The sequence below is a fragment of the Panulirus ornatus genome, chromosome 41, assembly GCF_036320965.1.
Source record: "Panulirus ornatus isolate Po-2019 chromosome 41, ASM3632096v1, whole genome shotgun sequence".
NCBI lineage: Eukaryota > Metazoa > Arthropoda > Malacostraca > Decapoda > Palinuridae > Panulirus > Panulirus ornatus.
Window position 1 is genome coordinate 16,322,603 of NC_092264.1, and position 18,463 is coordinate 16,341,065.

At 38.8% G+C, this 18,463-nt stretch overlaps 1 protein-coding gene across 4 annotated transcripts in view; it reads right to left on the reverse strand.

Annotated features, from left to right (window-relative positions):
- The window catches only part of LOC139761715 (uncharacterized), a 119,965-nt gene that overhangs the window by 64,865 nt on the left and 36,637 nt on the right, over positions 1-18,463 (reverse strand). For all 4 annotated transcript variants that reach the window (XM_071686095.1, XM_071686094.1, XM_071686092.1 and 1 more), the window contains 4 exons: positions 15,222-17,001; positions 9,937-10,045; positions 8,383-8,540; positions 3,372-3,549 (listed from right to left, as the gene is read on the reverse strand). In XM_071686095.1, coding sequence (XP_071542196.1) covers positions 3,372-3,549; positions 8,383-8,540; positions 9,937-10,045; positions 15,222-17,001 — 2,225 coding nt within the window. The remainder of the gene's footprint in view (positions 1-3,371; positions 3,550-8,382; positions 8,541-9,936; positions 10,046-15,221; positions 17,002-18,463) is intronic.

Consider the following 18,463-nt stretch of genomic DNA (forward strand, 5'->3'; position numbering starts at 1 on the left):
CACATATAACCATAATATATACTCCACCAAATTGTTAGTGAACAACAGTAAAATGAACATCAATGCCTAAATTCCTCCCCCTGTTAATATGTTACAATAACTTGCATTAATTATGATGGAGCAACAGTGGCTTCTGTATACTGTATTACACCACTGACTCAATTACTAAAGCATATTTGACTCAAATGATATTAGAAAGCATTACAGCATATAATTGGCACATTTCATGAAGGGGTAGCTTCTCAACAAAATCATATTTAAGGTATATCAAATATCAATGATACTTAGCAATTCTCTCCAGTTTATAAAGTCTGATCTCCAATCCAATTCACATAAGGGGGATAATGTGCAAAAAAAATCTTAAAGAGACAATTTATATTTACAAATAAAGTCACAAACTGAAGAGTCCTCCATGAAAACCAGGGTGCTTCCCAATCATCATTCTGGTGCAGGTTCATTGTTTGAGACATGCATCTCCATTCCCTATTTTTCACATACAAATAAAATGCTCCAACTACAAATGATCTACAGCAATTCCCAAGGCATCAACTTTTGCAAGAATTTTTGCCTTTTATTAATCACTCTATGAATCTATCTGTTGCAAGGTCTGCCTCTTTCCCTCATATTATCAACTGTTCTATAACAACTATTCAACAACCTTTCATATACTATAAGTTCTTACACAGCAATATCATCTTAGCAGGCAACCTACTGATCTGCCATATTGCATAAACTAATTTTGGGATATAACCATTATCAAAATGTATCTGCTAATGCAGGGGTTTTCAAAACAGGTCCCACAGCACCAGGGTTCAATGAAATCATGTTGAAACTCCAAAAGATCTTTCATGAGAGAATAAGAGCGAGAGGTGAAATTATTCTACTATCTTTGTGCTGTATATTTGCTGTTTTTATTGAAAAAGTGTCTGACACTGAAGAAGGAAGTCTGAGTTAAGAGTCTCTGAGATAAGTTTACAAAACATCTTTTTCTTTGAATGAGACATCCAGATCTGTCTAGAAGCAACAATTGGCAACTCTATCAAGATATAATATGTGCTACCCCTTGCAGTCACACCAAGAAACAGGAGCATCTCTTGTATACACACAACTGATGATCAAACATGGCTCACTCTGGATGATCAGGTGATGTCACCAGTGTTACTAGGTTTAGTTCTCTTTGTTAATGAGAGTTATGATTGAGTTAATGTTATCAAATTTATTCTAATGTACAGTAAGCACTTGATTTAATGAACCAATAGAGGGGAAGGGGTGTCTGTTAATGCCAAAAGTTCGTTAAACTGAATGTAACCTATTTCTGTGCCACATTTAAGTTGGCTGATTTTCTTTTAACTTCTGTAATGATGTAGGGTTTAGTGTGTGGTATAATAATTGGATGGCAGGCAACCGGCAGCGTGGGAAGGCTTGCTCGGCAGTTGGAGGAAGGAGTGAGACTGAGACAGAGGTGATGCCACCCCTCTACTGTGAAAGGATACTTCTTTATAATAAAGCAAGGATGGACTACCTGCTTTCACTGCACCTCCTACACGGAGCAGCAAGAAGAATTTAAACCTATGTGGGAAAATCCTAAGTTATCACAAGGCTGCTCACCTTCTTCTGGAGATGGGAGTGACCCAAGGAAATTGCCTCAGATGGGGGAACCAACTTAGATCTAACAGCAAGGAGAGGGAAGCTATTTACAAAAAAATGGGGAATCATGCCCTGCATCTCTTCAGCCCACTTCTCCCATTCCAAATGATAAGCCAAAGCAGTGGTAAAGGCATCCAAAAGGGTGTTTAGGAGCAACACGGGTGTTGGAGGTAGCCTGCACAACAGCAAAGCGACTCAGGATATGCCCCAACATCTCAACCCCACTAAGAGATGGGTACAAGTCACCTGCACAACTGGCAGCAGAAAGACAGTTGTGAGATGGTGTACCAGCACCCTGGCAACACTATCTGATAAACTGGCAATGAAGAACCGCTTTGCAAAACAAGGAGTGGGCCATAGCAGAGAGCCAGGCTGGTATGTAGGGTGGCCCAGCTGGTGATGCCGTTATGCTGCCCCAGCTGTTGATGGGCACTCCTGTCTGCGTGCAGGATGTTGCTTAGAAGGTGTGGGACAGGTCAGGAAGGTAGTGAAGGTAAAGCTGCATAGACAATACTCAGTGAAGTTGGATGGCAGTGGCTGCCTGTCTTTGTGAAACTGACATTACCCATGCCCCTAGTTTTCGCTGGTCCCCACAACATCCATGGGTCAAGGGGAGAACCCATCAGCAGCGGCTTTGTCCCCAGTTGTGGCAACACCCAGCCTCAAGCAGCGGTGCCCTCACTGTGTGCAACATCACAACAACCACTTGCAAGTTATGTTTGTGGTGGCTCCTGTGAAGAGTGAACACACTAATTTGGTGTTATTTCTGTTCTGCTCACATGTAAAGGAAGTCTACTGTTCCTGAGCAGTGCTTTGCAAGTATATTTGCCTTATGCCTTGTCGAATTTTAATTTGTCTTTTTTTGTAGTTTTTTGTTTTTAACTTTTTGTTGTAACAAAATGTCACATTTAGTTACCAAAATCTCGTGAGGGGGTGTAGGGTTTAGTGTGCGGTACAATAGTTGGGCGGCGGGCATCCAGCAGCGTGGGAACGCTTGCAGGCCCGCCAGGCAGTTGGAGGCAGGAGTCAAACTGATATAGAGGTGATGCCACCCCTCTCCTGTGAAAGGATACTTCTTTATAATAAAGGGAGGATGAAGTATCTGCTTTTACTGCACCTCTTACAATCACTTGATGCCATTTTGAATTGTAAGGCTTGCACAATTATTCAATAAATTCAGTCACAATTCTGAAATAACAGAAACACTCTGTATACAACCTGACCACAAGATAGCTGGAGGCAGACTGAGACAGAAACAAAGCAAGTATACCCCACAGTTCCAAAAACAAGTGCGATATGAAATATGCATGATGTGGCGTTTGGGATTCTTCATTTCTTTCAGTTTCTAAATTATTAATTAATGTACTGTATTATTATTTGTCCGTTAAATTTGAAATCTGCTGTATCGGGGTCTGTTAAATCGCGGGTTTACTTTATTGTCTTTCACTCTACTTCCAAAATAATATATTTTGTAAAGATAATTTTTTGCCAAGCTATTAGAGCATCAGTAAGAAGCAACAAATGATGTGTCAGTTTTTCTCAATGTTTTCTGTGATAAATTATGACTGACTATATTGTTACCTTTGCAAATAGGTTCTGTGGCTTCATGAAGTTTGAAAACCCATGCTAATGTGTAGCTAGCATATTGTAGTGTTTTATTATCAATGTTTAATGTGAATTGCATTCTGCAAATCTTTTTTCAAAGTAGAAAAGGAAAACCTTACCTGGCAGTATGTTTGTTTCTGGTTCACATGTGCTTGTATTGTCCACAGCAACAAAATCTGTTCCTGTCCACATGGCTGAGTCTCTGTATCTTCCAGGTATCCTGCGCTCTCTTTTCTTTCTTTCTGCTCCAACCAAAATAACCTCAGAACTTGTCTGGATCACAGTTCTTCTGAAATCCTAGAAAGATGAAAATGGAATTTTATATGTGAGTATGGGCATGTGAAAAAAGGAGAGATAGGCAGTATGTTTGAGGAAAGGAACCTGGATGTTTTGGCTCTGAGTGAAACGAAGCTCAAGGGTAAAGGGGAAGAGTGGTTTGGGAATGTCTTGGGAGTAAAGTCAGGGGTTAGTGTGAGGACAAGAGCAAGGGAAGGAGTAGCAATACTCCTGAAACAGGAGTTGTGGGAGTATGTGATAGAGTGTAAGAAAGTAAATTCTCGATTAATATGGGTAAAACTGAAAGTTGATGGAGAGAGGTGGGTGATTATTGGTGCTTATGCACCTGGGCATGAGAAGAAAGATCAAGAGAGGCAAGTGTTTTGGGAGCAGATGAATGAGTGTGTTAGTGGTTTTGATGCACGAGACCGGGTTATAGTGATGGGTGATTTGAATGCAAAGGTGAGTAATGTGGCAGTTGAGGGAATAATTGGTATACATGGGGTGTTCAGTGTTGTAAATGGAAATGGTGAAGAGCTTGTAGATTTATGTGCTGAAAAAGGACTGGTGATTGGGAATACCTGGTTTAAAAAGCGAGATATATATAAGTATACGTATGTAAGTAGGAGAGATGGCCAGAGAGCGTTATTGGATTACGTGTTAATTGACAGGCGTGCGAAAGAGAGACTTTTGGATGTTAATGTGCTGAGAGGTGCAACTAGAGGGATGTCTGATCATTATCTTGTGGAGGTTAAGGTGAAGATTTGTATGGGTTTTCAGAAAAGAAGAGTGAATGTTGGGATGAAGAGGGTGGTGAGAGTAAGTGAGCTTGGGAAGGAGACTTGTGTGAGGAAGTACCAGGAGAGACTGAGTACAGAATGGAAAAAGGTGAGAACAATGGAAGTAAGGGGAGTGGGGGAGGAATGGGATGTATTTAGGGAATCAGTGATGGATTGCGCAAAAGATGCTTGTGGCATGAGAAGAGTGGGAGGTGGGTTGATTAGAAAGGGTAGTGAGTGGTGGGATGAAGAAGTAAGATTATTAGTGAAAGAGAAGAGAGAGGCATTTGGACGATTTTTGCAGGGAAAAAATGCAATTGAGTGGGAGATGTATAAAAGAAAGAGACAGGAGGTCAAGAGAAAGGTGCAAGAGGTGAAAAAGAGGGCAAATGAGAGTTGGGGTGAGAGAGTATCATTAAATTTTACGAAGAATAAAAAGATGTTCTGGAAGGAGGTAAATAAAGTGCGTAAGACAAGGGAGCAAATGGGAACATCAGTGAAGGATGCAAATGGGGAGGTGATAACAAGTAGTGGTGATGTGAGGAGATGGAGTGAGTATTTTGAAAGTTTGTTGAATGTGTTTGATGATAGAGTGGCAGATATAGGGTGTTTTGGTCGAGGTGGTGTGCAAAGTGAGAGGGTTAGGGAAAATGATTTGGTAAACAGAGAAGAGGTAGTAAAAGCTTTGCGGAAGATGAAAGCCGGCAAGACAGCATGTTTGGATGGTTTCGCAGTGGAATTTATTGAAAAAGGGGGTGACTGTATTATTGATTGGTTGGTAAGGTTATTTAATGTATGTATGACTCATGGTGAGGTGCCTGAGGATTGGCGGAATGCGTGCATAGTGCCATTGTACAAAGGCAAAGGGGATAAGAGTGAGTGCTCAAATTACAGAGGTATAAGTTTGTTGAGTATTCCTGGTAAATTATATGGGAGGGTATTGATTGAGAGGGTGAAGGCATGTACAGAGCATCAGATTGGGGAAGAGCAGTGTGGTTTCAGAAGTGGTAGAGGATGTGTGGATCAGGTGTTTGCTTTGAAGAATGTATGTGAGAAATACTTAGAAAAGCAAATGGATTTGTATGTAGCATTTATGGATCTGGAGAAGGCATATGATAGAGTTGATAGAGATGCTCTGTGGAAGGTATTAAGAATATATGGTGTGGGAGGCAAGTTGTTAGAAGCAGTGAAAAGTTTTTATCGAGGATGTAAGGCATGTGTACGTGTAGGAAGAGAGGAAAGTGATTGGTTCTCAGTGAATGTAGGTTTGCGGCAGGGGTGTGTGATGTCTCCATGGTTGTTTAATTTGTTTATGGATGGGGTTGTTAGGGAGGTAAATGCAAGAGTTTTGGAAAGAGGGGCAAGTATGAAGTCTGTTGGGGATGAGAGAGCTTGGGAAGTGAGTCAGTTGTTGTTCGCTGACGACACAGCGCTGGTGGCTGATTCATGTGTGAAACTGCAGAAGCTGGTGACTGAGTTTGGTAAAGTGTGTGGAAGAAGAAAGTTAAGAGTAAATGTGAATAAGAGCAAGGTTATTAGGTACAGTAGGGTTGAGGGTCAAGTCAATTGGGAGGTGAGTTTGAATGGAGAAAAACTGGAGGAAGTGAAGTGTTTTAGATATCTGGGAGTGGATCTGGCAGCGGATGGAACCATGGAAGCGGAAGTGGATCATAGGGTGGGGGAGGGGGCGAAAATTCTGGGGGCCTTGAAGAATGTGTGGAAGTCGAGAACATTATCTCGGAAAGCAAAAATGGGTATGTTTGAAGGAATAGTGGTTCCAACAATGTTGTATGGTTGCGAGGCGTGGGCTATGGATAGAGTTGTGCGCAGGAGGATGGATGTGCTGGAAATGAGATGTTTGAGGACAATGTGTGGTGTGAGGTGGTTTGATCGAGTGAGTAACGTAAGGGTAAGAGAGATGTGTGGAAATAAAAAGAGCGTGGTTGAGAGAGCAGAAGAGGGTGTTTTGAAGTGGTTTGGGCACATGGAGAGAATGAGTGAGGAAAGATTGACCAAGAGGATATATGTGTCGGAGGTGGAGGGAACAAGGAGAAGAGGGAGACCAAATTGGAGGTGGAAAGATGGAGTGAAAAAGATTTCGTGTGATCGGGGCCTGAACATGCAGGAGGGTGAAAGGAGGGCAAGGAACAGAGTGAATTGGAGCGATGTGGTATACCGGGGCTGACGTGCTGTCAGTGGATTGAATCAAGGCATGTGAAGCGTCTGGGGTAAACCATGGAAAGCTGTGTAGGTATGTATATTTGCGTGTGTGGACGTATGTATATACATGTGTATGGGGGGGGTTGGGCCATTTCTTTCGTCTGTTTCCTTGCGCTACCTCGCAAACGCGGGAGACAGCGACAAAGTATAAAAAAAAAAAAAAAAAAAAAAAAAATTGTACAAATTAACATTTGATTTCAGTTCAAACCCTCAAGAAAGGAAATAAGCTATTTCGAGTGGTGGTAGTGTGGCAATAGAGGCACTGAATCAATATACAGTATTCAAACTGAATGGAAGTCTGTAAGTCTGGATGCTCATAAGTATGCAAGTAAGGGTACTGGAGAAGCTACATGATGGTGCTCAAATGAATGTGCTTTATTGGGAATGAATCCTCAACTCACACCATTAAGAAAAATGGAGATAGTATTGGAGCACACATTGCTACTGCTGGCTGTGCCACTAAAACCCTCAAGAGGATGACAAGGCAAGCTGCACAAGTAAATAAAACAAAACTATGCTGAACACATGGCCTGAATATCAAACTCAGGAAGGAGCATAACTCAGTGGCACAGTCATTCTTAATAAAATGCAGGAATTGTTTGCAGCCATGTATGAGAGGGAAAATGAACCATTCAAATAGATGTCATTTATGGATGGCTGGTTGCTAATTTTAAAAAGTGCTTTAATCTCTGTATGAACCTCTGTAATCTAAAGTTCACAAGGGATTTTTGCTTCTGCAAATCATCAATTCATAGTTTTTAAGATACGAAATAAAAAAGATTTCATAATAAACGATGGAAATACCATGCAACTTTAAGAAATAAAAAAGATTTCATAATAAACAATGGAAATACCATGCAACTTTAAGAAATAAAAAAGATTTCATAATAAACAGTGGAAATACTGTGCAACTTTAAGAAATAAAAAAGATTTCATAATAAACAATGGAAATATCGTGCAACTTTAAGAAATAAAAAAGATTTCATAATAAACAATGGAAATACTGAGCAACTTTAAGAAATAAAAAAAGGTTTCATAATATACAATGGAAATACCATGCAACTTTACTCTATATAGAAACCTAAACTTACTTCTCATTTTTCTGCATTTTTCTAGAAATTGTGGGAACCTAACCCTATTTATCATTCAGTTTATGTAGCATGTCTTTATATTGCATACAGTTTTCTTGGAACATAACTACTGTGTTATAAACTGATCCACTGTAAAGTACACATAATACAAGGAGGAGTAGTAGACTACAGAAGAGATGGCTATGATGCAGTTAAAAAATCAATAGTGCTAAAGGTATTTCAGATGAGGATGTCAAAAAATGACTTAAAATCCACTTAAATCTATGTGCACTTATGTTAATAGTGAAAACTATTGTTTCACTTCATGAATTAAATCAATATGAAACTAAAAAAGTAAAAGCAATACAAAAGCATGGATATTCACATTTCACTTTCAGACACTGGGAATAAATTGTAAATATGTATGTGATTACAGAAGTTTTAAGTACCTGATGTACTTCAAGGAACCGGAAATGGAGTGAATGATAATGGATAGGTAAGTAATAAAAATTAGCAATAGTCGGTAAAAGAGAAAACAAGATTCTAAATGGCAGAAATAATGGTTCAGCTCATGTTAAAATTTAAAGGGAAACTTGCACAGGAGCAATGAAGGAAATACCCATAGCTCATCATCTGTGAAATGTTCAAATAATGCAGAAAGGACACTACTTCTAGGATGTATACCAGGGGAATGAAGCATTAAACCTACATGCAATCGATGGTAAAATGTTAAAAATGAATGATCACAAGTGAAACACAAAAAATTTTAGGTATCATTTACAAACCTTTTCTCGTAAAGCAAGTCCTTCATTCTGCTCACGATCCAAGTTGAAAATTGAGACAGCATTCATAGTCCTTCCAGTGCCTGATACACAGTGCTTCCAACTCTCGTCCCGACAGGTACATTCAAACATGCATTCCACACGACCGCAGTGTTCCATACCTGAATATTCAAATGCAGAGTTATTTCAAAGCCGAAAAACTGACATCAATTCTATAATATTCTTTTCAGTACAGCTATCAAAGGAAGGAAAAAATTTCATGACTGCCAAAATAAATGCCTTGGTGAAGATCCTATGACCAATGCCTAAACTGACATTATTCACATGGCTTATACAATGTTACACTTCAATGACAAACTTCCAAACATATGTATATGGGGTAGGGAAGGCTTGCCCAGATCTTAGGAAATGTATATTAGAGCCAGAGTATCTTAATTTTTCTTAATTCAGAAAATGTTTGCTGTTTTCTTTATTGTAAAATTTAAAATGGTCTTTTTATGATTATAAGCAACCCCATAGACAGAACTTTTCCTGGTATTCTTGCAGCCCATTCTACCCCTCTCAACATCTTCAACCTATGCCCAGTACATTAAAATGAAACATGAAATTTTCACTTTTTTCACATTAAACTAATCGATTTGTTAAATAAGGTCAAAGTTTCTGTTCACCCACTTCCAAATACAAAATGCTTTCTTTGCATCTCATGTACTCCATGTATGCAACATAGTACCATGAGCTGGAGGAAAACGTGACCAGATGGCTAACAGCAGGAAAACAGACAGGAATGAGAAATGAATATGAGATAAAGCTAGGAATGTTTTTCCTAGTTCAGCATGCCAAGTTCGTTGTTTGAAAAGTCAAAGAATATGAGTGGCTAAACCAGAGATTGGAAGAAGGGATAATTTTGAGGGGAAGAGGGATATATTTCCATTCCCACTGCACTAAAAAATCATATATCTCTGGTCTCATATGATGAACCAAACAAGCAAGCAAAGTAACAGGTATGAAGACCTCACATTAGCATAAAAATTCAAGTTTCATATAAGACACTGGCCATGGACTGAGGATGTGTGTAAGTGAACTCAGTGGATATATGGACCTGATCCACCCTACGCAAGTGGGAAGAGAGTTAATGGTAGCAGGAAATAATATATAATTTTCAAAGAAAATTATGGACACTGATAGTTATTGCAGTTATGTAAATGTTCCATCTTGTTCATTACAATGTTTCAAAAAAAATTCCACTACACTCATTAACAATATATAAAGTAATGATGACAGTGATGCATAGCCTTTGCCTGAAATCTTGCAGAGAAGGTGACCCCCAAACAATACTAGATACAAGAATAATTTTTCAATATTCAATAATCCTTTCAAATCTCTTATGGCACAGAAACTTAAGAGAATTGTGAATGCCTGATTGTGATTATAGATATCACTGATAGTGTCCATGTAACACATAGAAAACTAAATACAAGGATAACTGTAATCTTGTATCATTTTTCAATCCCTCATCCCCCCATAAAGTCTATGTAAAATCTATGCACATCAACTTACTTCTTCGTCGACATGTTAAAGAGTCGCAGACACACCCAAGCCTACAATGTTCATTGTCACAATTCTGCTTAACTTCTACTTCCTTCGCCATTGTATCTTCAGCTGTAGACTAAAAGATTCAGCGACATAATTAGAGAAAATCTTTTTTAAATAAGCAAAAAATATGATATTCAGAGGCTGTATTTCCACAAACATAAGAATTCAAAAGAATTTTTCACCACAAAGAAAAAAAAAATGTCTTAATTACATTATTTTGTGACAAAAAATCCAAACAAAATATATCACAAAATGAAAAAAATAATTTCAAAACATGTATTTTGCATCAAGATCTATCATGTGCCTAAAATGTCTGCTCAAATTGTATTCTCATCTGGTTTACAAAAGATCACTGCACAACCAACTCTGCCAGCATTTACTGTCAATATGCCAATGCCATTTCTTTTAACCAAAACTAAAATCCTACAATCACCAACTGCTTCATGCAAATACATTCCTCTGTCATTCTTCCCATTAACATTCTCCATTGCATATACTACAGGTTGATATAAAAAAATCATTGATCATTAAGAACAAAAATTATTTGGATTTTCAAAATCTATGGATTTTAGAAATAAGCACCCATAGATTGTAGATAGAATGTTGTATACCTTTTCCTTGCTATGTACAAATCCAATAAACTTAGTATAACTTGTGTACATTTTATTTCTAACAAAAATTTCAGGAGAAAAGGTGGTGGATTCACTCAGTGGAACATGTTGCCCTAACATGGGACCATGGCCTGGGAGAGATATCTAAGACATTGTTACTATGCTGATTCCTGGCCCTTCAATTATTTCCTCCCTTTACCTCCCCTTCATTATCCAACTTTTTTTCCTGCCATGGTATTCCAGCCAACAGCCTTAAGTTCTCATGCCCTGATTGTCATTTGAATTTTGCCTAATTTCTGCTGTACTAGTGAGACCTCCAAAAAAACTGGTACAACACCTGACCTTAGAATGCACTATCTTTGAAGTAACATGGTTGTGACCAAGCAAGTGGTTAATATGGCAGAAGAATGTTTAAAACAGAGAGAAAAATTATTTTGATGAATAATTCAACCTGATGAAATATCAAAAATTACAGATAATTTGGAAAGAAAGAGATTTCTTCTAACATTATCATCATCATTTCCTATGAAGTTCAAAAAATCTGATCCATAATCGCAAAATTTACAGTTAAGTGGGAAAGAAATTATACAGATTTGGTTTATTGCTACATAGTCTGTTGAAAACTAGGAGCCCCACTTAGTGATGGCCATAATGGCAAAATTTACAGTTAAGTGGTAAAGAAATAATACAGATTAATGCTACATAGTCTGTTGAAAACAAGGAGACCCACTTAGTGATGGACTTCAGCACCATCTTTCACATTTGTGACTTGATTATTATGATAAAATCTTGGTTAATGAAAGACAAGACCTTGCAGCTGTAGCAGTTTTAAAAGAAAAATTCCTCTAATGTACAAAGATCACTCTTCCGTAACAATGCAATATTTCAGGATTCATCTTAATATTTATTGTGTAACACATATTGGATGTAGAAGGAACAATGAAAAGGAGGAAACGAAGATGGAAAAATGGAGTGAATGAGGCTTTGAGTGTTCAGGGTATGAACATGCAAGAGAGTGTGAAGCATGCAAGGGATGGTATATAGGAGGCGATATGCTGTTAATGGCTGAACCAAAGGCCTTTAAAGCAGTCAGGGGTAACTGTAGAAAGATCTGTAAGGCATAGTTTTGGAAAGGGGACCAAGATCTCAGTGCTTTCTATATGACAGAGACAGTGAATGTAAGCAAATACGGCTATTTTTTGTCAGCTGCATAGGCAACCTAACTATCATGAGAAAAGGTGAACAAGCATGAAAAACCATTAAAACTTCAATAGGAAAATGCTAAGTGTTTGGCCAAGTTCATTCAGTTAAAAGTTCATATTACTTAAATTCTTCCTTGGTGTATGTTTACCAATTTGATGTCATGCTCTTTCTGGGTTTTATTCATGCATCACAACATCCCTCATGAGAAAACCAAATGTAATGCTGACATTCAAAATCAAACTTAAAATTGCAGGGTGGTCCACTAAGATGAGTGTGTCATTCTAATGTTGTGTATATGTTCAAGTGTGAACACTGCAGAAAAACTTAAAACCCTGGGGCTCAGTCATCACCACTAAATGGTATCAATATGTATTAACAGATTTTTTTTTTTTTTTTTTTTGCTTTGTCGCTGTTTCCCGCGTTTGCGAGGTAGCGCAAGGAAACAGACGAAAGAAATGGCCCAACCCACCCCCATACACATGTATATACATACGTCCACACACGCAAATATACATACCTACACAGCTTTCCATGGTTTACCCCAGACGCTTCACATTCCCTGATTCAATCCACTGATAGCACGTCAACCCCGGTATACCACATCGATCCAATTCACTCTATTCCTTGCCCTCCTTTCACCCTCCTGCATGTTCAGGCCCCGACCACACAAAATCTTTTTCACTCCATCTTTCCACCTCCAATTTGGTCTCCCACTTCTCCTCGTTCCTTCCACCTCCGACACATATATCCTCTTGGTCAATCTTTCCTCACTCATTCTCTCCATGTGCCCAAACCATTTCAAAACACCCTCTTCTGCTCTCTCAACCACGCTCTTTTTATTTCCACACATCTCTCTTACCCTTACGTTACTTACTCGATCAAACCACCTCACACCACACATTGTCCTCAAACATCTCATTTCCAGCACATCCATCCTCCTGCGCACAACTCTATCCATAGCCCACGCCTCGCAACCATACAACATTGTTGGAACCACTATTCCTTCAAACATACCCATTTTTGCTTTCCGAGATAATGTTCTCGACTTCCACACATTCTTCGAGGCTCCCAGGATTTTCGCCCCCTCCCCCACCCTATGATCCACTTCCGCTTCCATGGTTCCATCCGCTGCCAGATCCACTCCCAGATATCTAAAACACTTTACTTCCTCCAGTTTTGCTCCATTCAACTTACCTCCCAATTGACTAGACCCTCAACCCTACTGTACCTAATAACCTTGCTCTTATTCACATTTACTCTTAACTTTCTTTTTTCACACACTTTATCAAACTCAGTCACCAGCTTCTGCAGTTTCTCACATGAATCAGCCACCAGTGCTGTATCATCAGCGAACAACAACTGACTCACTTCCCAAGCTCTCTCATCCCCAACAGACTTCATACTTGCCCCTCTTTCCAAAACTCTTGCATTTACCTCCCTAACAACCCCATCCATAAACAAATTAAACAACCATGGAGACATCCCACACCCCTACCGCAAACCTACATTCACTGAGAACCAATCACTTTCCTCTCTTCCTACACGTACACATGCCTTACATCCTCGATAAAAACTTTTCACTGCTTCTAACAACTTTCCTCCCACACCATATATTCTTAATACCTTCCACAGAGCATCTCTATCAACTCTATCATATGCCTTCTCCAGATCCATAAATGCTACATACAAATCCATTTGCTTTTCTAAGTATTTCTCACATACATGTGTGTGGAAGAAGAAAGTTAAGAGTAAATGTGAATAAGAGCAAGGTTATTAGGTACAGTAGGGTTGAGGGTCAAGTCAATTGGGAGGTGAGTTTGAATGGAGAAAAACTGGAGGAAGTGAAGTGTTTTAGATATCTGGGAGTGGATCTGGCAGCGGATGGAACCATGGAAGCGGAAGTGGATCATAGGGTGGGGGAGGGGGCGAAAATTCTGGGGGCCTTGAAGAATGTGTGGAAGTCGAAAACATTATCTCGGAAAGCAAAAATGGGTATGTTTGAAGGGATAGTGGTTCCAACAATATTGTATGGTTGCGAGGCGTGGGCTATGGATAGAGTTGTGCGCAGGAGGATGGATGTGCTGGAAATGAGATGTTTGAGGACAATGTGTGGTGTGAGGTGGTTTGATCGAGTGAGTAACGTAAGGGTAAGAGAGATGTGTGGAAATAAAAAGAGCGTGGTTGAGAGAGCAGAAGAGGGTGTTTTGAAGTGGTTTGGGCACATGGAGAGAATGAGTGAGGAAAGATTGACCAAGAGGATATATGTGTCGGAGGTGGAGGGAACGAGGAGAAGAGGGAGACCAAATTGGAGGTGGAAAGATGGAGTGAAAAAGATTTTGTGTGATCGGGGCCTGAACATGCAGGAGGGTGAAAGGAGGGCAAGGAATAGAGTGAATTGGAGCGATGTGGTATACCTGGGGTTGACGTGCTGTCAGTGGATTGAATCAAGGCATGTGAAGCGTCTGGGGTAAACCATGGAAAGCTGTGTAGGTATGTATATTTGCGTGTGTGGACGTATGTATATACATGTGTATGGGGGGGGGTTGGGCCATTTCTTTCGTCTGTTTCCTTGCGCTACCTCGCAAACGCGGGAGACAGTGACAAAGTATAAAAAAAAAAAAAAAAAAAAATATATATATATATATATATATATATATATATATATATATATTTTTTTTTTTTTTTTTTTTTTTCATACTATTCGCCATTTCCCGCAATAGCGAGGTAGCGTTAAGAACAGAGGACTGGGCCTTTGAGGGAATACCCTCACCTGGCCCCCTTCTCTGTTCCTTCTTTTGGAAAAAAAAAAAAAAAAAACGAGAGGGGAGGATTTCCAGCCCCCCGCTCCCTTCCCTTTTAGTCGCCTTCTACGACACGCAGGGAATACGTGGGAAGTATTCTTTCTCCCCTATCCCCAGGGATATATATATATATATATATATATATATATATATATACATATATATACACACATACACATATATATATATTTTTATTATTTTTATTATACTTTGTCGCTGTCTCCCGCGTTTGCGAGGTAGCGCAAGGAAACAGACGAAAGAAATGGCCCAACCCCCCCCATACAGATACTTACATAATTTCTGTAAGATTTCTACTTTCTGCATTACAGTAAATAAAGTGGGGATGCATTTGTTTTTCACATTACTAAACTTTATTCATGAAAATATCACACATATGACTGACAAAAGTATGAAGCTTGCTACCAAGTTCAAGCATTAGGAACAATGGTGCATGCTCTGGTAGTGCATAGTTCCTTCAAAATTCCCAATAAATATTTTTCTCTTTACAGAAGAGTATTTTTAAATATTTCAAAAGTTCACAGCATATTCCACAGACTTACTCAATTTCCCCTAATCTTTTTTCTCTTTTTACAATCCAGTGAAGAATTATATAATACAAAATAAATCTACTTACCTCCTGTGGTACGTATTTCACAAAGTTCATGTTCAAGCGTTTCATCTCTCTGGACAGTGAAGGAAACCGATGCATATTCTTTTTGAAAACTCTAGACTTCCCATCAGCTTTCTGAGAAATCTTATCCATACTTGTCTCAGACTCCATCATTTCTGGAAGTGCAGAGAGCCTCTTTTCTTCAGCATTATCTTCCTCTGCTTGTTCGTGAAATAACTCACCATTTTCATTGCTAATATGATTAGCTAAGCTATCAGTGTCAGTATTACAGCAAGTATTCCCCAACTCATCTTTGCTCTTTTTGTAATTATTCTGCTCTTGGGCTTCCACAGAATCCGTTTCTTGAGAATCTTTGATATTTTCTGCGGAGGTCTTGGTCTGATCTTTTACATCTGTGATTACAGATTTATTACACATCTTATCTTCTTCCATTGTGTCACTATTACTCTTCTTTCCCCCACTTTCTTCATCTTCCTTGACTTCTTGAGCTTCATCTTTTATGTCAATTACCTTTTCATCATTCTTTAAAACTGTCACATCCTTATTTTCAGTTTCAAGCTTGCTCTTTTTATCAATATTACCTTCTGGATCTTTGTGTGCTTTAACTGGAGATTCTCTAGCTAATTCTTCTTCCTTCATATCAGGTTTTACTCCAGTTAGACTTGTTGCTATCATTTCATTTTTCAATTCTATCCTTTTTACTTTGTCCTCTTCCTTCATGTCAGGTTTCTCTTCTGTTATACATTTTTCTGTTGCTTTATTCTCTGTTTCCATATCCTTTTCTTTGTCTTCTTCTTTTACAGGATTTCCTTTTAAATTTTCCTTTTTCACATTTTCCTTTGTATCCTCATCCTCACATTTCTGGTCTGTCACACTTCCTTGGAAAATACTTTCTGTCTTCTCATCAGCATCTGACTTGTTTTCTTCTCCATCATCTTTCTCATCACTTTCTCCATCAGACATGGCTAGCTTAGCAGCAATTATGTCTAAAATGTTTCTTTTTGTTGGTACAACAGAGACATTTTCCGAAGCATTCACAGACTGCTCCTTTTCTTCAAGATCCCCTTCACATTCAGGTTTCTCAGTATTTTCTTGACCTGAACTTATACACAGCTCTGGCACTGGTTTACTTTCATTTTCATCATTAATTTCTATCAACTGTTCTTCTTTAGGATTTGGATTCTGTAAAGCTGACAGTGCAAATTTTGCCATATCTTCATTGATCTCAACAGCTTGTACTTTCTTTGCCCTGCTTCGCACAATGTCACCTTTTAAGATTGGTGGTATTCCAATGGGCAGTATAACACGAGCTCTAACAGAATCTGAATTGGAGGGATTTATCTTCGTTAAAGAACCCCCAAGTGTTAGCAATTTCCCTCTGTCATATATATATACAAGTTCTACAGTCTTTTTGCTGCTAGATTCAACAACTGAGGCCTTATGGCTTTTAAAGACACTTGTCAAGGGAACAAGCTTTCCTCCACGACGTACAAATACATTCGAGCCATCTGCTTTTGTTTCCTTACATAAATCCTTATTATAATAATATTTGTATTTCTCCTTAGGATACAATATGTCAAGAGCACTAACTTCTTCATAATGCTGTACAGAATCAGATACAATTTCAGCACTACTTGGGGCTTGCTGATTATTTGGATCCACTGCATCAACTGTCTGAGATTCCATCAAAATTGGTTCAGGAACTTGAGGTGGAATTTCCAATGGTTTTCTATCTTGAAGCATATCATCTTCATCAATTCTTGTGACTCCTTCTTCTGTAGCTCTAAGGGTACAGAAAACATGCCCATTAACCTCTATACCTTCATTAAGTGCATGCATGTCCAGAGACATAATAATACAATTCAAACCTTATTCGAAAATAATACAAATCTAGATATTTCACGCAATTGTCTGCTTTCAATATAAAATCACCCATACTAAAAGCAAAGACAAATAAGGAGAATTTTACTAAAAGAATATGATTACTGCAAAGCAACACATTCATTTCTTCTAGTACCTTTTCTGTATGCGTAATACTTTTTTTCCCTATCTCACTTTTGGTGCCCTTGACATGCATCTCAACTCCTGACTCACAGCTATTCTCTTTATCATCATCCTATATCCATTTTCTTCATAGCTAACAAATTTCAATGCTTCTGGAAAACTAACTCTAGAAAAATAAAAAAAAACATCTCTCTAACATATTAAGAGCCTAGAAATATATGTGAGAGAGCACCTTCACCTGAGAAAAGAATTCCATCAATTTAAAAACTACATGCCAATTTCAAAAATCAACTCACTCGTGGTTCCAGCCTCCTCCCATGCCCCCCTCCTTGCTCCTTACCCTTCCCCTGCTAAGTGCCATAGCATCAGATGAGTGGCTCCCTCACATTCATTTCAATATTCCTCCATGGCAAAGCAAAGGTAGATAATAGATTCTTTTTTTCCCCTGGGGTATGGAAGAAAGGATTCTTCCTCCATATTCCCTACATGTCATAGAAGGTGACTAAGGGGGAGGGAGCAGGGGGGTGGAAACCCTTCCATTCCTGCATTCAAAACTAACTATAATCTTAAGCCATATCTCTTTTTATGTTGAAAGCTCCAGCCACGGGCTAAAAACAACATCAAGGCAGGGCCTTAATTGAAATAAGGAGATAATTATGAAAGGAAAAATAGAAAAGACAAGGGAGAGGATTTAAAATCTTTTGAGAAAGTGAAAAACCTGTCTTTTGAAATATGCTTTGTTTTACTCAAAGCCAAAACATATAGATTCCTTTCCTCAAGCATTATACCTACCCTTTCTTCTCATCTTGGTTATATCCACTCACATTCAGACACCCAGGTCCAAGCCTTCAAGGAGGATGAGGACTCCCTGTTTCTTCTGTTCCATCTTTTAGAAACTGGGATACAAGAGGGGGATTGGTTTCCAGTCTCATTCCCACCCCATTTAGTCTCCTTCTACAAGGTGCACAAAATACAGAGCTAGAATTTTTTTCCCCAACTTACTGCCCCACGAGTCCCTTCTATCCTTATGAGGCTCCTACAGCACTAAGGAAACTGGCCACACCCACTGGTTGTGACCGCAGATCATAAAATGCTGTGATGTGTGTGCATCTTTGAGCAAAGAGTGCAGGATAACTGAGGAGTAAGTGCTTTATGTCTTCTTTATGATAGTTGCATTGTAGGCATACATGGTTTACGGAGATGATAAAAAGATGTTTGAAGTGTTGAAGTGATGGGTGATG